Source organism: Meleagris gallopavo, chromosome 2 (assembly GCF_905368555.1).
Source record: "Meleagris gallopavo chromosome 2, MGAL_WU_HG_1.1, whole genome shotgun sequence".
NCBI lineage: Eukaryota > Metazoa > Chordata > Aves > Galliformes > Phasianidae > Meleagris > Meleagris gallopavo.
The window spans coordinates 28,454,626-28,481,970 of NC_139405.1; the positions used below are offsets into that span (position 1 = coordinate 28,454,626).

Sequence of the window (27,345 nt, forward strand, 5' to 3'; positions counted from 1 at the left end):
TTTATAAACAAGTTTTTTTTTAAATAAAAGAGAGAAAAAGACAGAAAGACAGAAAAAAGGGAAAGGGAAGGGAGGGGAGGGGAGGGAAGAGGAGGGGAGGGGAGGGAAAGAATAGCAGGTTTTACTCAAAATTCCTTAACAACATCACAAGCTTTGCACAAGTACTTGCATTATCACTAGGAAGGAGGTGGCCTCAGGCTTTCTTCCACATGAGCTCATGATTCTTCATGACTGTTTCTGCTTCTGCAAGAGAAAGAGACTCTGAAACTATAAATAAAATAATTTGAAAGAAAGAGAGATCAGTGTGTAACTATCACAGACTGCAAGTTCTAGGTAGAGATTTTTATTCTTGTGACTTTGACCTTGTGAGATTGGCAAAAAATTTTAGTCAAGGTTTCTTGTGACACCATGAAATATTTTCAGTTTCCCTCCCATAAATTATTAGAGTAAAATAAAATGACAGCAGCAGTCTGAGTTTGTCAGGCTTAGCAAATTTATATGCCGTGTTTTTTCAAATGAGGTACTGCCTTGTGAAAATTAGCTTAGCAGATTAGCAGAAACTACTATTTTGTGTTGTGTTTTCTGATGGCTTCTCATTTTTTCCGTATGTTTTCATTTCCTTGTCATTTTCTCCAACCAAAATGTCATGCCGAGGCAGTATACTCCCAGAGGTTACATTCTCATTGTGCTCAGTACTTTTGGCTATTAAGGGCCTTAGGAAAATATGGTTAAGCTACTGCTTTTCAACTGCAAAAGTTAGAACAAACTGCAAGGTTTTTTTCTCTCATCTTCCAAACATACATAGAACAGCAAATATAGAGATATATTGTGTATTTTTTAAATTTTTTATATTACTGCTAATCACATGAAGATCAATAAGAATAAACCTTTGATGGTATTATGAGTTCTCCTTTTAAGTTACATATGAAATATTTTTTTGAGTTCATACAGTAATTTCTATATTTTTTTTCTTTTATTATTCACTAATTTTGCAACAAAGGACTTAATTAGTAGCACAGGGAAAAGGATGTCAGACTTGTTTTATGGTAGGCACAATCACTTTTTACTGCAACAGATGGTAAGAACAGCAGAAATAACAGTAATGACAAAGATAGAGTATGTGAAAATATTTTTTCTCCCTTCATTACCACTTGTACTTCCATATTTTAATTTTTATCACTCTATTTCTGATTTTTTACATTAATGTTTGATCTTTACATAAGGCTAACAACATAGAGACAAATCCTTAGCTGATTAGAATAACTTTCTTGCACTACACCACTATATACCACTGGTGTGTCTACCAAACAGCAAATGTGAATTAAGGACTTAACTGTGTAGAAACGATATCTCAATCTGCACAGGAGACTCACCAGCACAAAATAATTGCCTCTGTCAGCAGATTTCATGAATATCATGTGACTGTTTATTTCTGTGTTCAAATGAAAACTTAATTCCCTTGCAGTAGGCAAAAATATTAATGATCTGTTCAAATAAATAGCTATTGGTTTTTTGTTTGTTTGTTTGTTTGTTTTCCAAAAGCAAACAAGCGCATGGCATGGTCATTTCCATAATTTGTTTAATATAGTTACCATACAAAGCTTTTCCACTTGGTGGTAATCGTTTGATTGAGCAGTAAAATATTTTTAGCCCTTTGTGAAAGGTTTTATAACTATTCAGCTTGTAGTTCCACCAAACTAAAAAGCTACTACTGGCTATTCTTAGGTGTCTACATTAAGATGTCCTCAGCTTAATTCTACTCTGAACAGTGCAATTTTTAACAATGTATCTGGAGAACAAAGCCCTCCATTTTAAGGAGAGAAAACAAAGCAATAGAAAAATGACTTTATTCAGTTTTTGTCCACAAACATGCTTTCTCATTTCAGGACCTCACCAATCTCAAGTACGTCTATTCCTCTGACTGGAGACAGCCAGACTGATGCTGACATCCTAGCTTTCATTAAAGCAAGACAGAACATTCTACAAAAGAAAGGTAAATCCTCAAAAAAATAAAAATAATAATAATAAAAAAATCTCCAGTATCTTAAGGCCTAAATAGCTGTAGTCTGCACTTACACAGTGACACAAGTGAGAACTGATGCTAGCAAAATTTATATGGCATGTTTTCAGTCATTCTAAACACTTGAGGTTCTTCACAAGTATTTATTTTAGTAGCTTAATCCTCCAGTATAGAACTATGTAGGCTGTCTTTTTTTCCCAACCACCATCATGCATGTTCATGCAATCAGCACAATCTATTAATTTATACTTTAAAAAAAAAATGCATTTGAACATGATTTCTCAGTAATTTAAATACTTCTCAAATCTTTGTTTGCTATTTGGCCTAGTTTTCAACTGGTACAAATTTAATTGTAATAATTACCACCAAATAAAGATTACGCAAATGTTGACATTTCAACCTTCTTCATCAAGTAATCTGGCTGCTGTATCTAATAGAGTATGCCATTAGTTGGCATTTCATTACATCAAGGGCTAATAAAATTTTCTATGGGTATTCGTCAACAAATCATTTACTGAGAGCAATCATAGGTAGGCAATAAAGTTAGTTCATTCTACCAGGTAGATAAGTAAATTTGGCAGGAAGCAGAAAGCACTAAACACACAACAGTGACACTACAAAGTCGCTTAGGAGTAACTCAGTAACTCATGATAAAGAAAAACAACCTGTGAGGTTTTTTTCTTTTTTCTTTTTTTTTCTTTTTTTTTTTTTTTTTTTTTTGAATAATCGTTTTTAGTGGCAGCTAGCAATTAGACAGAAAATGAAAGCAGTGATGGTTACTGAAGCAATAACTTTCCATCCGCACTTGAGTGCTGATGACAGCATTATTCAACAAGCTATCAGTACCTGGCAGATGGTGTTAGCACTGTCACAAAGTGGGGTTTTGTTATCACTCTGCTTATCAGAAAACTGTCAGGTAAACATACAGTGGCTGAAAAAAACAGTCCCTTTACATTCATCCAAAGCAAACTCAACACACTCAGGCTTTGGGTTCCGTTTTGTCTTTATTTAGAAAAGCTGTTGTCAAGTTTCTTCTGCAAATGAAATTAAGTTGAATTTATAGGCTGCTCACTATAGGGAGGTTAGAGATAAGTCTTACAACAAACATTTCAGACCTTTAGAGTGTCCAGATCTGATCAGTTTTGTGTACGGTAATCTATCAAGCACATCTTGTCCTGTGATCATCTGTTTCCCAATCATACCACGTCAGGAACATCTCTCTCAAATGCCTTTTCCATCCTGCATGCTTTTCAGACACAGTCAATTACCTGGCATTATACATCAGTTTCAGAAGGGACAAGGTATTATCAACTTCACCAACTGTCAGGCTTAAAGTTATGAAAAGTATACTTGCAGACAGTCAAAACTTTTACAATCCTGTAGAAGTTCAGTTAGACAAGATGGGCTGCATCCCCATCAACAGCCTGAAATAACTGACAAAGAGCAGGGTAACATTTGCAGTGCTTATTCTGATCATGATGTCAGCACAGGACTGATTGACTCAACAAGTCACTATGCAAGCAGAAAAGAGTAAAGAGGCTTCATAACTATGGCCTTCATATTGAAAACACATGGGACTTGATGTGTCATAGGTAGGAGACAACAAGCAACAAGCTGTGAAAAGGATTGGAGTTACTCTGGCAGATGAAAGCGTACTTCACTTCCTTGGTTCCTTGCAAATAGAGGGAAAATCTCCCACATCTGAAGGATGGGACCACTGATAGCAGGAAACTTTGATGAAAAAAAGTTTATTCTGCTTTATCAAGATAATGAGACCAGGACTGCTAAGGAAATGCTTTGCCCTTCAGCACAATAGTAGTACATGATGACATTTATGAGATGCTGTGGTAGCTTTTCTAACTGGAAGAAAATAGACTGAGGCAGTGCTTCAACTGCTCCTATCCGTGATAGTGATGTGTGTTCTCCTTTTCATGTACAGCATTGCACAAGAAATGCAATAAAGGACAGAACTGGGTAGAGTCCCCTAGGTTTCAGACTGCTTACCACTTTCTCTTCTAATCTTGCATGAAATTCAAAGTGCTGAAGGTTTCAACATGAGCTGTATTTCACCACCAGACTTCTCACTTCATTGCAAGCAAGCTTCTGAGCTTGTTTCAATGCATAGTTGCCTCAGTTATTTTTTCTATCCATCACTTCACTCTTCTTTGATTTGTTTCTAAACTAAAAGAAGCACAGTAAATGTTGTAGGATTGTGCATCATCGACTAGAAAGAATTTCCAACAACAGTTACCTTGACAGCAAATGAGAACTGGAAGGAAGTTCTATAAAGAATAGTTTATAAGGATCAAGTACAGATAAATAGAAAGTGTAGAAGAAGAAGTAAATACTTCAGGAATAAAAAAAGGTATAATCAATCTCACACTGAACTTTCTGTCAATAAATCTCAAACTTCCACTAGATGAAACAGAGAAAACGCCTGCCAAAGCCATTACGTTGCATCACAGCTTCATGTGTAAGCTGTGTGCCAGTGCTCTTTTGTCTCCCCCCCCAGCTCTCTTCAATTGAGAAGTTCAGTAAGCATTTCTTCATTAACATGCAATTGTATGTACTCCTGGAATGATTATTACATATAAAGTGCCATGCAGGAAACAACATGAGAAAGCATAGGTTCAGCCAAACCAAAATCTGATAGGTCTAAAAAATCTCAACATACTTCTCTTTCCTTTGTTGTTGCCTTTATTAATCCTGAGTCTTTCAAACTGTTGTATCAGTATCTTAGAAGCAAATTGAGGGCCCCACTTTACATTAGCTGGAAAAAAATGAAATAAGAAAATATAAAAGTGTGCCAAAGCCAATAGAATGGAAAATATGTATCATAAACAGAAAGCACAGGAATGCTTGATATCCTTAGTGACAGTAACATGGGTGAAATAATGAGAGATCTCAGAAAAGATTTGCTCAGTTCTAGTAGGTTGTTACTGTTTGTTTTTTAACCAGAGATGAATTAAAGCGAATATATCCACAGGGTACTGATGAGATGTCAAAGAACTGTTAACAACTAAGTTGAAAATCTTTTACAAAGTACTCTGCAAACATGCACTTTTGTTGCCGTCTTCAGTCCTACAGAAAATAAATGAAAATACAGAAAACTAATTTTTTTTCATCTTAAAAGTTTTAAAGTATCTAATTTTTCCTCTCTTTTCTGTAGTGAAATAATTTTTTCAATATTCTAAAACACAGCCTAGTAAATTTTTTATCTCCTTTCAGGTCTGGGAAACAAATGAAGTTCTTGTGGCAGTCCACTATCCACTATTTCCTTTTAGAATCTGTTAATGATCTTTCTTCTTTACCTTCCTCTTCTGAGAAGAAACGGCATCTTTGGAATGTACAGATTTAAATACAATGATATAAAAGTGACTTGTATTTGACAGCAAAAATCTACTTCTTCAGGGGATTATATTTGAATATTTGTGTTTGGTTTCAGCATCTTGCATTAAAGCTAAGCAAAACTAAAACAAATAATCAGGATTTTGCCAAATATATTTGTTTATGGGGAATTTATTGTCAGTTTTGTAGAGGTTAAATTTATTTAATGTATTAATGTTCTTCTACATCTTTAATCTGGGGAATACATATTTCTACTGATTGAATGTTGTTTTTTTTACCTCCTTTGGTATGTATATACTGGAAGCTTGCAAAGAAATCAGGTGAAATCAACTGGTTTAATTTGCGTGGATTTGCATATGGCGTTACAAATTACATCTATTTGGCATTTAGAGATGTCTGAAAAAAAGTTTTCTGGGTTAAAAAATGTTACAAAAATAATTTGAGATCTTTTGCTGATTTTAATTGTACCCAATATGTTAATTTTAATACCTGATTGTTAAAATATGGATATTGTACCATATTGTATTAAAATATGTATTAAATATTGTATTAAAATGTGGATATGAATATTAATTTTTAATGGAAATAACCTCTACAATTCAAAATTTCCAGAATTATTTCATACGTAACACACCACCAGTCACCTCACTGTGCTCACATCCACTGTTTGGTGTCCAGAAATGTTCAGTAAGCATTGATGAATGTCAGCGGGTGCCATTTTTTCCATGTGGAGGAATTCATTAACACACCTTTGCTTCATACACACTTCTGTAACAGATGCCATTGTGTCAGACTGCTTCTTTGCTGCCATCTGTCACACAGCAACAACATGTAATGGAATATTAGTGGGAAGGTTCAACCTCTGCTGCTCTAATGCCAACGTCATGGGCCAACAAATCAATATATCTTCTCCTAATATTTTTTTCTGTTTTGCTTCCTGTAATGTTTGCTTACCAATAACGCAACCTTTATCTGAAAACGAAAACGTTCCATGCTTTCACCTATGTGAGTGTAAAGCAGTAAATCAAAATTACTGTCTTAAATCTGGAGTGAGAGCAAAATGAGCAGTAGAAACTTGCCAAATGGCAGTGCCTTGCCCGATGAAATGCACTCAGTTTCTGCTGTCCATATTTATAATTTCCTTAACTCTGTCCTAAGGAGCAAGGCAAATTCAAAACAATTCAGTATTTCCATATACAAGTTGTTCAGGCTATAGTGCATAACCTGAAGAAGAAGTAAGTCCCTGGATTTTTGCATCCAATGTGTCACCTAGTTCTGTTCAGTGAAGCTTCTTCCAGAAGAAACAGTCCTGAAATTCATCCTTCATCAGAAGTTTGAGGACAACAGGATCAACCAAGGTATCTTTAAACCACTGAATTACTTACTTTGGAAACAGCTTGTTTGTGTCTGTATAAATTATTCTCCTTATCACAACGGTATATTTTCTAGCCTTTGAAACCAAGTGAGCTCTTTTGGGTACATTTATATTCATTATCTGTTCGTGTTTAGGAACTTTTAGGGACTGTAACAATAGCTGAAGTAACTGGAGAATCCTGAATCCTTTGATTTGCTACATGTAATCCACATAAGGTGATTCATGACCTTGATTGCAGACCAGGGTGTCATTTTGGTTCTTTCCAGGTGGCTCAGATTTTTTCTGGAGAAAAATCTACTAGATCAGTCCTATATCACATGAGGGCTGAGGGATGAGATCATAACTCAAGGAATAATCTTAGAGGTCACCTTCAGATCTGTATTCAAAATACATAATTCATATATATTTGAATATATATTTGAATATAATATATAGTTTTTATATATACAAAATATTTATGAGAATTCACTCCTTAGATTTGAAACTAAATGCACTCTTGTTTTGATGTTGGCAGGAACTATAGAGCCTTGGAGTAACAGTTTCCAAGTTTAGCTACTCTTCGGAGTAGTGTTTTTCCTTCGGGATTTTTTATTTCTAAATTTTGTGAACTCAGGTTTTATTTGTTTTCATAATCAGAAGAACATTAAAAAAAAAAAAAAAACAATAAAAGAAGATAGATCAGACACTGAGTTTTGTCATTCTGTCATTAAAAGGGACCGACCTGCTAGCATTGTTATTTTGGCATACTGGCAATACCTTATCATATTCCATGTGTCTCCCAAAGTTCTCTTTAGCTTTTTATTTCCCATTAATTGATTTTGGTTGCTTTTTTTTTTTTTTTTAATGCTTTTCAATTAATAGTCATTGTAAAGATGATAACACCTCTGAAAGGCATTTAGAAATCATTTCACTCAGCCAAACAAACAGGATATATTGCTAACATTACAGTACTTTAACTAGGAATACCTGAAGTATAGAAGTAAGCACAACCTGACAATTTTAGTGTCTCCATTTTCAAAACCTTCAGAAAAATAGAATCCTTAATTTAAGTCTAAATTGACACTTTTTCCTTAAGGCACAATATTTCTGGCTAAATGCCTCAGCTAGAATGCCTTGTTGAACTGAACAGAAAGAGCAGAAGGGGACATAGAGAAGATTCAGTGCTTTATTTGTTCATTAATAACTTAATAGTTTAGGACCTTTAGAAATATACTTCAATTGTGGGAATCTGTCTTAGACCAGCTATGTGCATACATTTGCATCCATTACAGAAAATCAGAAGGCATTCTCTTGGACTGGTAGGAGTTGGTCTTACAAACACAGCAAGTATTTGGCTCTCTCCACAGAGAGCCCTGCTAGTATTACAGGCTGTTGTGCAATATCTCAAGCTCATCTACCCTTAACATTTCTCAAGGAATGGAACAACAAATTGTATCTTTTATTTATGGAAGACAGCATATAGTTCTTGCTGGATACTCCTAAAGTCATTTTCAGTCACCCTAAGTACCAACTATGAGAAGGTCTTCCACGAGTAATAAATAGATTTGACATCTCTGTTACTTCAAAGCAGTTTGGTTCATAATGTTGGTACATATCAATGCCCCTGTAGCTTCTAGTTACTACATTTCATTTCATCTAAGAAAAACCATGCAAAGCACCAAGGTTTGAGTCCTTGTGTATTGTACATCTATTCTAACTTCTTTCTGTCCTCTAGCCTCAGCAATAGAATGGTCCTGAACAAATTAAAAGATTTTCTGGGAGTTGTCCAACATACCCTTCGCTGTCCTCAGTGACGAGAGGCCTTCTGCTGACAATCAGTCTTTCTCTTCTGGGTGGGATGTGGCTAGAAACTCAGGTCAGATGGATGCTGCAGGGGATTTCCCAGAAGATAAGAAGGGAAATATTCTTTTCAGTTGTTTTCTCTGAGCATTATGTCTTGCTCAAAGGCAGGTAAAAAACAATCTTGATCACAAAGGAAGGATATCTGCATTCAGAACATTTTAATGGGAAGGGAGCTTTACAGAATTGCAGTCCTAGCCACATGGCCTTCTCATCATGAGTGTATGTGTGTGTGTTTTCTTTCAGAAGCAGTTTAGCATGGATGACTCTAGCTTTAAGGTCTTCCTACAAAAAATATGCTAGCCCAGCTAATTTTCAGAGCATGACAATCATTAAAGCTCTCATGAGTGAGCCTCCGATACTTTTTTAGCTAATGATTAACCTGAGCCCCCTCCCCCATTTCATATGTGGATAAAAATGAGAAATACAGAGACTGAAAGCAGCAAACATGAGCGGTTCCTTTCCTAACTCCATGGACTAAGAGGTGTTCAAGTATGGAATCTGACAAAGACTTCAGGACTATCAGACAAGGCAGTAAGGGGGCTGATCTTTTTAGGGTAAAAAAAGAAAGAGAAACTGTTCTGTGACCAGGCTGAATTCAGAATGTTTATGAACTTCATCACCCTACTTTCTCTGCTACCAGCAACGTTTGTGTGGTACAGATGGCTGCAATTGAATGTTCCATTTATTCAGCTTCATGGTGTTCTTAGTTCTGGAGATTCTGTTGTAACCAGAGAGTTTATAGTGTTTTCTTGTACAGAAGTCTAGTGTTTAGAATAAGGCTTTATTTGTCAGTACTCTCAGAGTCTTTTCATGGCTCTACATTCATATCATTTAATGGGTAAGTCATTAAGCCAGTTTTATTTCAGCTTCCCAGCCTGGAAGACAGTACCTGTCATAGAAGGCTTGTGTCCAGCTTCATTTGTTTGACTGAGATCTTTGGATAAAATTGTTTTCATAAGAGGAAGATACTATGATTTACGTACTTATTAAGTCATAAATATTCTCTATTCTGGATAGAGAAAAGATGAGGAAGGGTAAAAATTGCCTGTTGTAAGTCTCATTTTTATGGGCAGAAAATATGGTTAACCATATTTTCTGTTAAAAAGATCTCCAGCACAGTAGCTGGGAACATTGGTGAATGATTTCTGGGTGGCCAGGGTAGTACATATCCTGTGAGCGTAAACTAGTAAGTACTAAGCAGGGACTGGCAGCAGCAGCATGCCCTTCCTCACAGCACCCAACTGGCAGATCAGCTGGACTCCACTGCTGGTGCTAGGGTATCTCTTTTACCTCCTCCTGGGTGCTATGGTGTTCCAGTTGCTGGAGAAGCAGGCAGAAACCCACTCTCGGAACCAGTTCCACCTGGAGAAGCTCCAGTTCCTGCAGAACTACACATGCTTGGACAGGCAAGCCCTGGAGCAGTTCATACAGGTAAGAGGAACAGGCTTCCATTATTTTGGCTCAAACATTATTTTTGCTAGAAGCAGTGATACTATTTTGGCGAATATGCATTGTTCCACAATGTTAGAGGACTAACTGTCCAGCAGAAAGACAATGCTTTCTCAAGCCCTTTCATGTATCCTTTTATTTTAACATATTCATGAACACCCAAAAAATGAAAAACTGCTGATGAACCTTCATGCTACCTTAAAATAATTTCATGGTTTGTAGCCCCCTCATTAATTATTGCAGGGAATTTTGCATGGGTAGAAAAAACTCACAAAAAGTAGGTTGTCCTTCTAAGGTATTTCAACCCAAACCTGTGCAAATTCTGCCTTTTCTTTCTACCTGAGATTGTCTATTGCCCGTGAATGCATCCACCAGAAGCTGTGTAATTTCTCATTTACAATAAGTGCGAAAGAGCTCTTAGCTCATATTCAATATGAGTTGTCAATTAATAGCATCGTCAATTACATTTTAATCTATTCCTCAAAACAGGCTGGAGATGAATTGCAAGCCTTTACTTGGTATTATTATGGGCAAATTCTCTTATTCTAGTATTATAAGAATTGGGCAAAAAATCCTTGAATTATCACTTTCTTCATGAAGAATAAATGGATTTGAGGAAACAGTGAACTTCCAGTCAAAAGGGGATCAGAAGGCATCCGAACTTTGTCTACAAGGGCAATGATAATATTCTTATGGAATATTTGGCTTTGTCCAAAAAAGGACTTAAGTTTTCAAGAACTTGTATGCCTGAAAACATGCCTGTTTCTTTCCAGCTACATCAGTGTTACCTGTCCTTCCCTTCCCTCTGTGGTAATGACACTAAAGAGGAAGACTCTGAATCTTACTCTAAACCACACTTGGATACTTTATAGAATTAAAAGGCTTAGTTAAATCTCTGGTACTCTAGAAACCTTAGGCAGGATTCACAGACGTCCAGATTCTCTTTCCTCCAGTGGAGCTTTCCTTAGCCCTGCCAGGCCACTCAGACTATCGCATTTTGCTGCATCTCAGCTGAATCATTTCACTTGTCAGCTGTTCCAGACAAAACCAGATGAGGGCACCAAATTATCATACACAGTGCACCAAGCCTTAGTGTATTCAGCACTTAACCTTCAGGGTGAATGTGGAGGTGCCCTCTCACTGTCGTTTATAATTCCTCTTAGGAAGATTGTCCAGCTCTTACTAATAGTATGGAATTGAATTCCACCAGATTACATCTCTAACTAATGCAGGGGAGCAATCATTTAACTGTACATTTTAACTGTATGGTGAATGAGACCTGTCCATCATGACAGGTTCTAGCCTAAAAAGTGAGTGTTCATGCTGTGGTGAGACATTTGGCAAAGTTATGAAGTTTGTGATGTGGACTTTAAAAGTGACATCTGAGAAAAAAAGAGGTTCTTGAAATTCCAGCCCCTGTCCAGATGGCAACCTGTTTCATTCAGAGAAATCCTCAGGGAGAACAAAGAAACACATTAGTCATTAAGGCAGCTAATAAGATGTTTGATATACAATCAGGAGCTAGATCTCTTTTGCACATAGCAGTTTGATCACCTGTTAAGAGTTATCTGAAACAGTAAATCTCTAGACCACAAGAATCTTGATATTGATTAAAAATTACTGGGAACTCATAGCCAAATAGAATAATTCATCCTCACTAGTATTTACATGGACAAAGATGAAACGAGCACGCTCCTCATAGCCTTCACCACCGGAACAAACACACATTTACACATGCCCAAATTTAAATTTGGAATAAAATGACTACACCAGGGAAGGAAAGGAGCTATATGTATTTTTTAAGGCATAACTTCACTTTATCTTCCAAGTTTGATGACCCCCAGGGACTCCCTTCATTCCTCTCCCCTTAGTCTTCAAGTAGTTGTGGAACTGATTCTACTTCAGTGGCCAGTTCTCTGGTGATAAGAGTTCAAGTTCCTGACCAGCTCTATTTCAGAGTTTTGCCACATCAGCATAAGACCTCTCTCGGGTCATTTTACTTAAGCTCTGCCCTGTTATCTGCACTATTTACTGCTCTGCTTGCTCAAGATGAAAAGTAATATCTACTTATCTGCTGTGTTTTTTTCTGACATTTTTTTTTTTTTGTTGATGTGTAATATGTGGCTCATCTTTGCTCCCTTGACCTCTTCTGCCTCAGGTCCTCATGGAAGCATGGGAAAAAGGAGTCAACCCAGAACAAAACTCTACGAATCCCAGTAACTGGGACTTCAGCAATTCTTTCTTTTTTGCAGGAGCTGTTGTCACTACTATAGGTGAGGTACTCTCTTTCCTTATAAATTGGGGTTTCCTCCAGCTATCCTGCAAATCCCTGAGAAAAATAAAATGAGTGTACAGAATACACCTACAAGACAATCTTGACTCCTGCAGGTTATATTTTCTTAAGTGTTTCAGACAGTACCTATTCTTGTGTTTTCATCATATCAAACCTGCAAAAATGGCCAAGTGCCTCTTTGGTATATGTGATATGACTGTGTACATGCACAGCAAATTCTGAGGTCGCTTTGAAGTACTCAGTTGCATTCACTACCAAATCAGACTTATGGGAAATCATGGCATTTGTTCAGAATGGCGTTTTCCACATTAAATGTTCTCTTAGCAGTAGTGAATGTGCAGGGCTCTATCATAAGCTATAGCAATATGTAGGCAGAATTCATTGTGCAAAATCACAGGCCTATGTGTCCTTGAAGCTTAATGAAAGTGAGCTTCCAAGACCGAGAAATAATGGCCTGCAGACCAACTATGAAACCTTTTCTTGTAGCTCTTTTTTTCTTCTGTTCCAGGCTATGGTAACCGGTCCCCCAGCACAGTGGCAGGACAGATCTTCTGTGTGTTTTATGCCTTACTTGGAGTGCCGCTCAACTTGGCCTTCCTTAACCAGTTGGGGAAAGGCCTCAATGCTCGTTTGATTACTCTGGAAAGATGGGTGCAACAGCCAGGCCATGACCAGGTACAGCATGAATCTAACATTTCTTCCCCACTAATAGAAACTATTTTCTCAGAGAGGTAGTGCAGCTGCTAGTTTGGATTTCCTTGAGTGTGTTTGCATCTTTTTGATGTAAACATTGACCTCTATATCAGAAAATTGATATGCTATATTTATCTATGATAGCTTTATAGTAATTTGCTTTTTCCTGAGGAACTCCAGATTTGCATTTTTAAACGCTGATTCAGCAAAACTGTTAAGCAAGCATAGCTTCAATTTTCAGCAGGGTCTTTAAGTTCTGGTGACTTTAGCAGAGCGTATTCATATGCACACATTGCTGAATTAAGCTCTTATTATCTAGCCTATGCTTATTATCTTATTATCTAGCCTATGCTAACCCAGAATCTAGGTCTACATTGTGCAAAGACAACTTATTTTTATTGGCCTGCTAATCTGGCTTGAATTACCTTCCCTGATTGTGCCAGTAATTTAGTACTTCCTTCCTTTTTTTTTTTTCCTTCTTCTTTTTTTTTTTTTTTTAATGTAAATAAGCCATCCTTCTCTGTAGTTACAGTTTGTTAGTGAGTCACTGAATTAGACCAGATGTATTGGAATACGGGAAACACTGATAATATGAAATATGTGAAGGCCATTTGTAACAAAGTTAGTGCACATTTCTGAGTAGAAGGTTCAACGTGTTGACCCCTTTAGATACTGAAAAGGGAGATTAGGTATGTTAGATATTTTGAAACATTTAAGATTTGTCTCATGTGTCTTTTTTTCCTCTTTCTCATTTGTATATGTCACTGAATTACTGCATTCTTTACCTACACAGGGAAAGATTTTCTGATGAAGATATATAGGTATCATCAAATGCAGTTAATTTATATAAGCAAAACGTTTCTTAACTGCCTTATCTATGCCTGTTCCTCAGATACATGTAGCTCTTCCACCACAAGTGGAATGTTTGTATATCTGGATCTTTCCTGAGATTTTCACTGCAATTCAGGGATGTGATTTTTTTCTTTTTCAAAACTTTAGTTATCACTCAATTTTTGACAGAACTCCTACGACCAGATGAAGCTTTGGAGCTTTATCTGCTTCTTCACTCTGAAGAGCTGCTACCAGGAAACCATTTCACCTCCTTATAAACACAATTTAATTGTGCTTTCAGAAATCAATTAAAATCAATTCTTCATTCCTGACTTACTCTCCTCTACCTTGTATGTTGCTACTAGAAAGTTCTTAAAAGCCAGGACAGTATGTAGCATTGTGAATTTCAGAGGTTTATGCAATCTTCGTTATCTAATTGAGTGCAATTACACTTCTGGAATAAGCTAAATGAGAACAGAAATCAACTACAACATGTTGATAAGTAATTCTCAAAATGCTTCCCGAATGAAGTTAAACGATTGCCATGAGTTTCCATCAGACTGTGCAGCACTAATCAAAAGTTCACCAGAGCCATGACTGTGTCCCCTGGTAACCCAGGAGTTCCTGGTCCTCACTCCTTAGATAAAACCACTGAGCCATTCCCCTGTCCATGACCCATCCACAGACCATTCCGTGTATCTATCTGCTGCAGCCACATATGTTGTAACTTAGCAGGCCTTAACATCTCCCAAAAGACAGGCGTTTGTAATGAGAGACACAGATCTACTCTGCTGACAGAAAACAGCCCTGCTCTGAATGCTTCTAAGTTTAAAATAAAAGCAGGCAAACTGACTTCATTCAAATTTCATCCAAACATATTTTTGGCTGAGCTCTTGCAAGCCACTTTATAAATCTTTGGAAGCAGTCACAGCAAAGAGAATCCTAATTTGTTCTTGCCAATCTTTGTATCATGAGCTTGGTGCTATTCCTGAAATACTGGATCCAAGTGATTACAAGAGCATCTCCATTTAAATTGAAAAAGTAAAGTGAACATTTCACTCCTATGGTTGCTATAGTAATTTTGAAAATATGACTCGAGCACACTTCAAAACTCATTGCAAAAAGCTTTAAAACATCTTTCTTTTTCCCATTTTTGAGATACATACTTTTTTAATTCATGATTGGGTACGATATCTGTGTGAAGGATAAACAGCAAGGTCAGCCTGTAGTTCACAGAAGCATTGGTTTATCCTTCTCTTTTTGGATACAGCTCCCAGCAGGAGTAGGTTTATGCTTTAAGAGCAAAACAGACACAGTAATTTCCACTAGACAGATGATCACTGCTGTTTAGCTGATATCTTCACTTTATCTTTCAGGTGGTTCAGAGACTGGCCGTGGCTGTCTTCCTGACTGCAGGGACTTTGCTTTTTCTAGTGTTCCCACCACTGGTTTTCAGTTATGTAGAAGGCTGGAGCTATGGAGAAGGCTTTTACTTCACTTTCATCACCCTAAGCACCATTGGATTTGGGGACTATGTAGTAGGTAATAATGAGGATACACGTGGTAATTTTATCTTTTTGCCCACATTGTCACCTCAGTGGGAGGAACTTTGTTGATATTAGGTATTCTAGCGAAAGCCTAAGTACAGAGAGCATAGATAACTATTCCCCTGCAAATATGGTATGAGAGAGAGAGAGTGCTGATAATAATGAGGTAATACGTGACATGGGCATTTTTTCTCTTAAGCAGCTAAGCTGAAAGTCACCATATTCATTTGATGTATGACACTGAATACTCATTCAACAGTGACTATACCCAAGTTGGAATGAATGTGATCCATAGGTGACAACTGGAATATCAGTGAAACCTCTGACGTCTTTGAGACATCCTCTCCTAACAGTTATTTGTTTCAGCAAGTGCCTACCATTCCCAATACAAAAACTAGTAAAATATGAAACTCTCAGTCCTACTGACAGTGGGAAGAATATTACAAACAACCCCTAGAGAGCTGTGGAAATAAATGAACCCTTGTGAGAGTATGTAGTCTTCAAAGATCTAGGCTGAAACTTAGCAATAGAAACATATGAGGTATCTTTCCATGCACTAAATGGATGGCTGTGGTGCTGTCCTGCATCCACATCAGCCGCACAGATTAACCATTTTCTGTAAATACCAAACCAGGGGTTAAGATTTCCATAAGCACTTAAAATGGCTGCACTTTCCAAAAAGTATACTTCAAATGATTTTGAATGCTAGCAAATGAAGTATGTCATAATACAAAAGGTAATGAGTATATCACTGTGGTAGAAAACCAAATATTTTAAAATCAAATGAGATCTCATGTGGTTTGCTTGAATAAAATTTGGCTAATGTAGATTCAGAAGTAGATTTCTAGCATCGTTTTTTCCTTGTCAGCAGTTGGAAACACTCAGCTTTGTTCTGTCCTAATTAATTTTAGATTTTTCTCTTTTTATTATATACCCTTTGCTCCAGAGATTTTATGCCAACTTTTCAAAGCTAAACCTAAGATTTGGAACAAGAGGAAAAATACTAATAATGCCCCTAAATTACACAAACTTGTTAAGCTTATTTGTGTGGGGAAGGGGAGGTTATGACTGTGTGTGTTGTCTATCAGACCAAAGCAGTCAAGATTAATACGTGAGGTTTCCTGGATTTTTCAGGCACAAACCCCAACAAGCACTACATCCCATTCTACAGAAGTCTAACTGCAATTTGGATTGTTTTTGGCTTGGCCTGGCTGGCCTTGGTCTTCAACGTGGAAGCTGATTTGATGGAAAAATTCCTTCAGCTGAAGTGGCACAAGCCTGACTTAAGCTTGGCAGAAGGATCCCCAACCAAACTGGAAGATGAACCCAAACAGCCCAGAATCCACATACTTACCTGAGCAAAGAACACAGAGTAGTCTTGAGGGAGCACCTTTTATCTGCATCTCACACTATGGAAGCTCTGTGGATTAAGGATAAAAGTACATGTTGCAAACAGTTTCTGGAGGAAGAAACTTTTACACACACTGTCGAGGCATCAGCCAATTAAGATCTCCAAAGAAGTAAGCATGCATGGTAAAGCAACTGTCCCAGATTCATTTTGTACTTCTCACCCAACAAAGGCAACTTCCCTCAAAGTAATCAATTACTATCCTTTCTCTTTTTGTATTGGAATCCTGTTCTTATGGTCATTCATATTCAAAAAATCCAAGGTGAGTGCCTCCCAGCTCCCATGAGAAGTGCTGTCACTAAGAATCACTGGTGGATAAAGTCAGGTTCCAAAGTCCTCTTTCATTTCCAATTAGAAAACAAAGATAACCCCAGAGATAACAATGGCAATGACCATCTGTTTAATGGCATCCATTCAGTTAAGATCTGTTTGATATCATCTAAAACTAGAGATTTTCATTTAAAATGATAACATTTCTTTCATTTCTGAGCTAACATGCTTCTCTCTTAGATTGTGTAGAACTTTTGTGTCTATCCAGCACCAGCTGAACTGTTACACTTCAATTTAGAGTTAAATGACAAGTCAGAGAAGGTCCTTACCACAGTTCATTTCACAGGCACCTGAAAACAATATGTTAAACTAAATCTCAGTGCGAGCAAGATTCCTTATTTCCAATCAGATCACTATTATTACAGTCTGGCATTTTCTTGGGCTAGTTCAGTGAAGAACTATCATGCACAAAATAGGACTGATGTTGTTCATTTACCTCTAAAGAAGGCTGATAGACTCTTGTGTTAAATCTGATCCTCAGTCATTCGTGTGGCATTGGCAGTGGAACAGAGAGATTGGTTTTATTGGTTATCATAAGCCAAAAGTAACAGCAGCCATCTCCAAAGAGAAAGAAAAGCCACAGAAGTTTGCCCAGGCAGCTCATAGCAGGCTTGCAACTGGGATATCAAACTGTAGTCATGCTTCATATTAAGTAAGCTGTGGAAACTTGGTTAAGCAATTATGTGTTCACTCTGAGCATCATACTAGATTGTTTGTAATCATCACTAACACCTTCTGTGGATATGCTTATAATAATGTACATGCTGCTATTTGTTCAGTGTGTCTTATTAACCACCAACTAATCTACTTAAAACTCACGTTAAGCGGAACTTTAATGTAAAGTGTGAATGAAATATGACTGGGCATGCAGACTAAACCCAAGGTAGCCTTTGGCTGGCAGGCTACAGTAATATCAGATGTCAACATTTCACGAGATATTTGATTTCATTCATATCACTTTGATATTTCATTTTAGGGAATTGTCCATAAAACATGTAGATACTTGTGTGTAGGTTACAAATCTCTTCTCACATACTTGCTGTCCTAAACTTTCACTTCTGAGGAGAGTCCAGCTGGCTCTTGCATCTGGCTCAGTGCTTGTTTGCTTTCTTTTTGCAATGCTAATTACTGACTCCTGCTCAGTGCAGCTTGGCTGTCAAATCTGAAATGCCAGCATGTAAGAATGCCATCTATACCTTATTCAACTGATTTGAAAACTGAGCTCTCAAATGCTTATCCATCTGACACTTCTTTCACATCTTACCACTACTTACTTCACAGATTTTATCTCAGTCTCTGCACTGATTTTCCTCAACAGTTCCCATAAATTTGTGCAACAGTTTTCTTTGTAGCCTGGTAGCAGACAGCTTTGTCCTGTCTGGTTTTTTGTATCTTCACAAATCTCCTGAGAAACATACTTTCTTGATATTCTCTCTTCCTAGTAATAATGTTTGTGTAGGCACTTGATAGCATCATCACCATCGCTATACCCTATACCTCCCTTGTGTCATAAGACACTTCTGGCCCACTTGTGTGAAAGACAAAGCTAAATTTTGCTGACCTTCATATCCAGTCAGTTTCTTTCACCTCTCTTTTTCCATGCCACCTTGCTTTATCTAATCACAGCCAGCCATAAAACATGCAGTAGTCTAAAGGTAATGATATAAACTATTTTATAACATGTTGCATGCCATAAAAAGTGATAATGAGGTTTATCAGAGAAACAAAGCATGTGTGGACTACTTACTGGCAAAGAGTTTTTAAAACCTTTCTTACTTGACATCCAACAGCACAGAGTTTGAGCTCATTTTACCTCCCCCCCATATTGCTTCTGTACTTCGTATTGGTTTTGCAAAGCAGCAGCATGATGAGACTATCTTCTGAAATTTTTGCTTCTAACTGCTTTTAGCAAGGCTGACAGTAGCTACAGTAGTTCACAAATAGTTCACTTCTGCCTGCCAGAATACTCAATAAATGAAAAAATAAAACCAAAAACCCACCAGAAAAAAAGAAAAAAATAGCATATAGCCACGGGGAGGGGGGGGGGGGGGGGGGGGGAGGGAGGGAGAAAAGGTGGGGGAAAGAGAGAGAAGATACTGCATTATGCAAGTGACAAAAAATTCTTGCATGCTGTCAATTTTTTCAAGATCCTGAAATCCTAAAGGTTATGCATATCCATAATCATGCTTCTTGGAGATACACACTGCTAGAAGCTTTAGCCCAGTTTTTGTGCATGGATGGATCAAGTGCTTTAATACCCATCCTCTAACAAAAAGATGGTCAACAAGCATCATCTGAACAGCTAAGAGAGATAATCTGTGGAAGAACTGTGTGGTTGTAAGGGCTTAGCAAGAGCCAGAGGAGTACTCAACAAGACTCTTGCTCCTTTAACAACTCACTTTACTCGTGGTGCAACCCTGCACCGAATGGAGCTTGCACAATCAGTTATGAGATGCTCAGCTCAACTGCATGAACACCAGCACTTCTGAAGCCTATTTGCTCAGCCTTGAAGCCTGCAGCAGAAGCAGTGCCCGTATCCCATTGATGAAGTTGAGGAGCAGCACATTGTACTAAGCGACTATCACAAACAGAGCAGGGCAAGAATTAAACCTCTTTTCAGACTTACACATATCCTTCAACCCAACTCAGCAAGCCCTTCCTCATCCACCAATGCATTGGAACCTTCCAGACAGCACCAAATCATCATCTGCAGATATTTGAGCCAGTCTCTACGTAAAATAGAAGGCTAACACATGTGTATCCCTTCCAGATAAATGCAGGTCACTCAAAAAGTAATGCCTGCTATTTATTTCCATGGAAAAAAGTTGATAGAGCAAATTCTCACTTACAAAACACTATTTTTCAACATAGTCACTACCAATAGCTATGCATTTTCACCAGGAGTGAACAAGAACCTGCATGCTGCAATCATAAACTTCTGTGCCAGTGGAGTGACCACTGCTGAAATGCACCACCCACTGCCTCACTATGCTCACATCCTCTGTTTCGTCTCCAGAAATGTTCATCAAGTATCAGAAGATGTCAATGGGTGCCATTTTTTCCATACTGAGGATTTCAGACACACCTTTGCTTCATACACACTTCCATGTCAGATGCCATTGTGTCAGACTGCCCCTCTGCTGCCATCTGTCACACAGCAACAACATGTTATAAGATATTGGTGGGAAGGTTCAACTTTTTCTGCCGTATTACCAACATCTGTCTCTGATTGGCATTACTTTTGGAGCAATCCCTGTACAATACATTTGCTAATTGCAAAGTGACATTCCTGAGAATACTCATGAAAATTAACCAGACATTTTGTTAAAATGTTATGTCATTCTTCCAAGATATATTGTGAATTTTAATCTCTCCCTCCCCAAATTCCTTCTAGCAAGCACATGCCCAATGCTCTGGGTTTTCATGCAGTCCTACAGCTGCAAACCCTGAGCCTCGCCTGCTATTTGTTTTACATTATTTGAGTGTAAATGTTATCAGATATGTTCTACATAGTAGCGTGCTTTATACAAACTGATTTTAATGTGGTTATAGTGTGAAAATGCTCTACTTATGTATCTTGAATGAAAGAAAACAGTATATCTGCTTTTCAGTTTCTTTACATCTTTTCTTTCTTCGGTTATTATTTGTGGGAATTTTTTTATTTTTTTTCCAGTTTATGCATCATTCAGTAATGAAAACATTGAAAAGGCAAAAATAAGCAGCTAGTATTTTGGATTTTTTGCTTCTTTGTTTTTGGGCTGTGTTCATGACATATCCTAAGCAGGAATTGGTATATCTTACAGTGTTTTAACATAGAAACTTTGCCAGTCTTATGTTGACAGAACTTTGCATGTGCAATTCTGAATCTTATCAGAAAGACCGTGAGCTTATGATACACAGCCCAAAGCATCTCCCAGAAAACATCAGCACTTTAGCAGTCCCAGTGCTGCAATACATGTTTGAGCACTGCCTAGGATTGTTCAGTCCAGAGGAGGCGCAGGGGAGACCTTATCTCTCTGAAAGGAGGTTGTGGTGAGGTGGGGATCAGTCTCTTAGGTAACAGTGATAGGACAAGAGGCAATGACCTTAAGTTGTGTCGAGGAAGTTCAGGCTGGGTATTAGGAAAAATTAGGAGCAATGAGGTGCTGGTATGGGCTGCCCAGGGAGGTGGTGCAGTCACCATCCCTGGAGGTGTTCAAGAATTGTGTGGATGTGGCATGGAGGGACATGGCTAGTGGGCATGGTGGGGTGAGCTCAAGGCTGGATGAAATGATCTTAGAGGTCTTTTCCAACTGTAATGATTCTGTGTTTTTATGAAACACTATCGTGGCAATAAAATCACAGAGCAGTGTGAGAACTTTCCTGCTCAGAAGTTTAGCAGTTTTGTTCCGCTTTATTTCATTTTCTGCAATAAAATACGCAAATTACAGACTTTCTGTGCACCCATGACGATTTGGTGGGTTGTCACTATCTGTGCAAGAACTGAGTGGCTCTTTAGATGTTGTCCTGTACAAGAAAATAAGGGCTCAAATGGGGGAGTACCTGCATGAAGGTGCTCAAAGGAAAGCAATGAAAGGATTACAGCATGAGTTCCTTTCTCTGCTGTTCACCTTTACATCCGATCTACACCGGTGCGTTTCCGATGGCTTATACGAAAGAATCGTTACCGGAAAAATCCATTTACTGCCTTTAAAACTGACTCAGCAGCTGTGCCGAAGGATGACAGCAGACCCACAGCCGGCGGTACTGGAGCGGCGCAGCTGCCGGCGACAGAACCTGAGCAGCCGCATCCCTCCCGGCTCCGTGCGGCGCCGGGGGAGGGCGGGGGCCGGGGAGGGGCCGGCCGGGCTCTGCCTCCTTCCGCCCCGGCTTTTTCTGCCCCGCGGGCGACGGCGGCGACGGCAGTCATGGGGGTGGCGGCGGGGCGGCGGAGGCGCTGGGGAGTGCCGGTGCTGCTGCTGGCTTACCTCGGTTACGTGGGGCTGGGGGCCGGCGTGCTGCAGGCGCTGGAAAGGCCAGCCGAGGTGCGGGCGGCCCGGCGGCTCCTCCAGCAGCGCTGGGAACTGCTCGCCAACCACACCTGCCTGCAGGGGCCCGCCCTGCAGAGGCTCATCCAGGTGAGCTCCGGGCTGCCCGAGCATCAGCTCGTATAAGGGCTTCTCCCCGTCGCTGCTGTCCTCGCAGGAGTTGCGGCGTTCGCTGGTCTGTAGGTGGCGGGTCCTGCGGAGGGTACATGGGATGAATGGCAGGGAGGTTTGGTTCGCTGCTGAATTAATCAAGTATAAATTACATGTAGCCTCTGGCATCTTACAAGTGAGAAATTGTAATGGCTTTGGTGTGGTACGTTCAATTCGTTGTTGTAATTAGTTTTTGATATTTTTTTCTTCTGATTTTCTGTTCCTTAACTGAGGGGAAATGGAAAAATCCTGGTAAGGAGCCGCTTGAGTCACATTAGGAAAGCTTCTGAGAACATGTGCGGGGAGGCTGCAGCACGTAAAGGTGGATGAAATGCAATCTCATTGAAGTAGCTATATTTTATGATGTAGAAATGTATGAAATGGGATAGATGTTTTTTGCTACCCCCTATATATAAGATTAAAGGGTGCTGAATATTTACACAAACCATTCCAGTTTTGGATGTGCTGCTGGTTGATTGCGTACTGCTTATTTTGGTCTCTGTCTACCTCAGATTGGTGCTGGTGGAGAAAAAGATGAGGGGGAGTGTGTAAGCAGTACTTGCTGTGGCTGGAATCATTGTGGCTGGTCATCAGAGCTCAAAGGACCTAAAATCCTAAAATATAACTATTTACACTTTCTCCCTTCTCCTCCCAGCAGAGAGAAATAAAAAAAAAATAGAAAACCATCCAATAGATAACTTTGTTGGGAAATTCACTAATGCCCCAGCAGACAAAACTGTGCTGATACCTATGTCTCATCCCCTGACTTTCTGAGTGGCAAATTCTCTCAAGCAGTCAGTTGGTCCTATAAAGTTGATCCCTTGAAAGCTACCATGGTATTTACTCCTATTGTTTGTATTGTGTGCTGTGTATAGCCCCAAGTGTGGGATGTAAATAGTCTTTTGAAATACTTGTCAGAGGGACGTGATAAATACATCAGAGCAGACCAGCCTGGCGTTCCATAGAGGTGGCTGGAAGTTGAGTTTAATTCAGTGCTAGCACAAGGAGCAGCAAGTATGGGCCTACTCTGGGACCGCCCGGGGCTTCCCTTGGTGAATGACAGCAACGTGGTGATGACAGTGGGGAGAAGGCAACTACAACTGAATAGGCAGCAAGGTCCTTTTAATGGCGTTCTCATGGGTGTTTCCCTGCAGGACGACTCCTACTAATTCTTGGTATTGTCTGGTAGTCACATGAGAAGGAGAACCAGCAAATCCCTTTAGATGATCTATTGCTTTAACATGTCAAGTCAGTATTTAATTATGACCTAAGCAATCTGGATGAGGAAGATAAAAGGAAGTTTGGTTTTATTTTAGCATCTGCTCATGCCTTTGTATTTTGAGAAACCATACTCTTTGAATGGCTTCATGTGTTATTTTTAATAACTTTCACCGTGAGAGATTAATCTTAAACAGATAATCCCCAGGATTGCTTATTTTCCTGCACTCTTTTCTCATTTCCTGTATGGCACTGTTTATTTACTTTAAGCGTGCTCAAAAAATGCGACTTCTTGTGTACAGTGAATTGCTTAATGCAGAGTTTAATACAGACAACATCATTATTAGCCCTTTTCAGATAACAAACATGTATTTTAGGTACACTGATGATTATTTGCCAATATAGAAGGCATATAAAGAGTGTGGAAGCATAAAGCACTGAGTAAAATTTAATAATGATGAACTGTCTGTAACGTCAAAGCAATTTTCTTTTAGACTCCTGGATAATTCTGAAAATCTAGGTTTACTTTAAAGTGCATAGGAGCCAATATAGAATAAAATCTCAGTTTGCCAAAGCAATGTGCAAATACCATTTTACAACCTGTTTATCGCTTAGTTCCTAGTTACCATCCACAATTGGCAATCCACTCTTCCAGCCCTTGCCTAGACAGAGAGCTCCTGCTTTGGGGAGCTGACAGGAGAGTGTGCTGTGAGGATGGGCAGAAGGAAAGGTGAAGGCAACCAAACCACGCAAGGAGAACTAGACAGCGAGTTCTTGTCCTCTGACTTCCATGGCTCACATCTTTCTGGATCAGAAACAATTGCCTAGTTAGGAAAACAAAAAACAGGAAGAGTTGGAGATAGCAGACCAACAACAAACAGGGAAAATGTGTTAGCTCGGTGTGTGACTTCTTTAGTTGTGGGGCCCTGCTTCCCACAGCTGTTTTTCTGGCTGGCTCTTCCCCTGCTGGATTCTGTAGTTCTGCATTTTTCTATGTAACAGAGGGTAGCGCATATATATGTTTCACGTATAACCACACAAAAATACATGCTTGCGTGTTCCTACCTGTGTAGGGAAGATTGATCTGCATTTTTCTTGGCTTTCATTATTTATGGCTGGAACAGAGTAAGGGACAACTGCTGTGCGTCCAGTAACTTAACATCTACTCAAGGAAGGTGTGTTAGGGTTTGTTGACCTCTGTCCCTTGGCCATTTTTGTGACACTTAAATGAAGTCTGTAATATGAACACTTGTTCACAAAGAACAAGATCAGGAGCAAACAGCTCCTGAGAAGCCACTAGGCAACGTATAGAGTGGGTGCTATCTGGTTTGTTATAAATATGATGATCTTTGTTTTAAAGTGTGAGGTCACATCAAAGGAAGCTCTGAATTTTGCAGAAAGTGGAAACAGATGCCATGTGGCAGATTTCAGGTGATTACTGTTCTTCACTGTACTGAGGGTAACTGGACTTCACTGGGAGGAAGGGAAGTACCTAAGAGTCTTGGTCCAGGTAAAAATGATGCTAGTTCCAGATGTGAGAACCCTTCCAGAAGCATCCAGCGAGTGAAGCTGCAGACAAAGAAGGCACTTTTTTTATGGTCACATCACTTACAGCTGACGTGTGTGGAATTGGTCCGAGACAAACAAAACTCAGTTTGATGCACTTGGAGCCATAGAATCATTAAGATTGGAAAAGACCTCTAAGATCATCCAGTCCAACTGCACACCCACCACCACCATGCCCAGTAACCATGTCTCCCAGTGCCACATTCACATGTTTCTTGAACATCTTCTCTCCTGTGAAGAAAGGTTGAGGAAACTGGGCTTGTTTAGCTTGGAAAAGAGGAGGCTCCGGGAAGACCTCACTGTGGCCTTCCAATACTTGAAGGGAGCATGTAAACAGGAGGGGGGACAACTGTTTATGAGGGTGGATAGTGATAGGACAAGGGGAAATGGTTTTAAACTGAGACGGGGAGGTTTAAGTTAGATATTAGGAGGAAGTTTTTCACCCCGAGGGTGGTGATGCACTGGAACAGGTTGCCCAAGGAGGTTGTAGATGCCCCATCCCTGGAGGCATTCAAGGCATTCAAATGGATGTGGCTCTGGGCAGCCTGGTCTGGTGGTTGAAACTGACGATCTTTGAGGTCCTTTTCACCCCAGGCCATTCTATGATTCTACAGTGACTCCTCCACCCCTTCTAGAGTATAAGTCCCTGTTTTACTGCTTTGGTGAAGAATAAGTAGCTCTGGTGCAGCTGAGTTGTGCTCCAAACTTGGTGTTTTTGTCATTGGCTACAGATACAGATTTAGTTACATTTGCTCTGCTTTTCAGCATTTCTTTAGTTAGAAGATTGTCCATATGGCCAGACTTGCAATGCTGCATTTTCTGTGTTGGGCTGTTACTGTGATGTCCTTTTTGTGCAATCTTTTCTTTTTTTCTATAACTAATCACTTAACACAGCTGTTTCCAGTATTTATTATCTTGTTCTATATGCTTTCTAACATTTTAGATGTAAAAAGTTACTTAAACCACGTCATATAAATAAACTGGGAAGAAGAAAATCAAAACTGAGCTTAATGAAAATAAATACTTTTTCATCTGGCAAGATTTAAGGCATAGTGTAAAAGACTTAATACTAAAGGGCAGGTCATGAACTAAAAGCCTATAGGTGGGTATAGATACTGTTATCTCCAGAGTCAACAGCTGGAGCCACCAGGTTAATGACTACAAGAGAAGTAGTTCCCATGTGACTGAAAGATCCTCATCTATACTTTGGCTTGCACTGATATTAAACTGACACATTTTTGCAACTGTCAGGAAATACAGCCCTGCAAATGTAGTTTAATAAAGTCATCTTGCACAGAGTTGATACAGCAGAAGTTGACTGTTAAGGGGTGAGCATCAGAGATCCCTGCTGGTGCTAAGAGACTTAATGCAACAGCACTGGCTGTATTGTGGAGCAGTGATATATCTGTATATGACCCACTTTAGTCAGAATATCCATTAGCGTGTCACGGGTGAAATAGAGTTGATCAGCTGTAATTGCTTTTTCTAACATATTATCAATATGTATTATACTTGGGTTAAATTGTAGCCAGCACACTTTTCCCCGGATCCATATCTGAGAGAAATTAACATACTCATGATTCTTTCTAATTAACTGTTACTAAGAGAATGTGCAGACCCAGCTGCAACAGTAAAAATGCTACTGCTGATAGAGCTCATTTAGTTCAGTGGAGCTAACACCAATTACATGAGCAAAACTGTGTGTATTCCTTTGGGATTTTTGTTGTGTTGTTTGTTTGGGGGGAGTAATTATTTGATCAGATTTCAGGTTATCTGAACGACATGAAGTTAAGAAAACTCAGAAATCAGTATCCTTAATGAATCTTGTGCCTGCTCTTACTCCCTTACTGTTCAAGTAAACTTCCCTGGGAGAGGACAGGTAATCAGAGTTCATGCCTGGGAGTGGTGTAATCCATAATCTTTTATTAAATTATTTTGAAGTTAACTGACCCTTGTCCTCACAATCTGAGATCAAGATTAACATTGTTTTTTTCCGATTGCAGCTGGAATTCTATGAAATGTGAATGGGTGTTTATATAGAAACATTACATAGAACTTCCAGAGCACAAAGATTGTGAGATGATATTTCATCATGGCTCTGAATGCTAGTTTGGTGCCTTGGGAATACCTTCTTTACCTCATTGATAGACTGTGAAGGTGAGAAACTGTTTGCATTGTTTCAATTACATTCGTAATTGAAATGCATTGTTTCAATTACAATTTTGGAGAGGCTGTATGCTCCCTGGAG

At 39.0% G+C, this 27,345-nt stretch overlaps 3 protein-coding genes and 1 long non-coding RNA gene across 5 annotated transcripts in view; 3 read left to right on the forward strand and 1 right to left on the reverse strand.

The window, feature by feature from the left end:
• Window positions 1-5,838, forward strand: part of KIF6 (kinesin family member 6) — a 139,126-nt gene extending 133,288 nt beyond the window's left edge. For both annotated transcript variants that reach the window (XM_085219426.1, XM_031552404.2), the window contains 2 exons: window positions 1,887-1,993; window positions 5,249-5,838. In XM_085219426.1, coding sequence (XP_085075552.1) covers window positions 1,887-1,993; window positions 5,249-5,265 — 124 coding nt within the window. In that variant the 3' untranslated portion in view covers window positions 5,266-5,838. The remainder of the gene's footprint in view (window positions 1-1,886; window positions 1,994-5,248) is intronic.
• On the reverse strand, window positions 28-16,853 carry LOC109365987 (uncharacterized). Its single transcript, XR_004158862.2, has 6 exons — window positions 16,753-16,853; window positions 8,518-8,610; window positions 6,027-6,179; window positions 4,695-4,790; window positions 4,025-4,201; window positions 28-243 (listed from the first exon to the last, which is right to left on the reverse strand). It is a non-coding gene; the product is annotated as an uncharacterized LOC109365987 (long non-coding RNA).
• Window positions 7,540-19,162, forward strand: LOC100548533 (potassium channel, subfamily K, member 16). Its single transcript, XM_003203919.4, has 5 exons — window positions 7,540-10,016; window positions 12,193-12,307; window positions 12,836-13,002; window positions 15,228-15,393; window positions 16,533-19,162. Exons 1-5 carry the CDS (start codon window positions 9,804-9,806, stop codon window positions 16,754-16,756), a joined length of 885 nt encoding a protein of 294 aa, XP_003203967.1. The 5' UTR covers window positions 7,540-9,803; the 3' UTR covers window positions 16,757-19,162.
• A 2,802-nt stretch (window positions 19,163-21,964) lies between these two features.
• The window catches only part of KCNK17 (potassium two pore domain channel subfamily K member 17), a 28,335-nt gene continuing 22,954 nt past the window's right edge, over window positions 21,965-27,345 (forward strand). Inside the window, exon 1 of the mRNA XM_085219427.1 lies at window positions 21,965-22,253. Coding sequence (XP_085075553.1) covers window positions 22,044-22,253 — 210 coding nt within the window. The 5' untranslated portion in view covers window positions 21,965-22,043. The remainder of the gene's footprint in view (window positions 22,254-27,345) is intronic.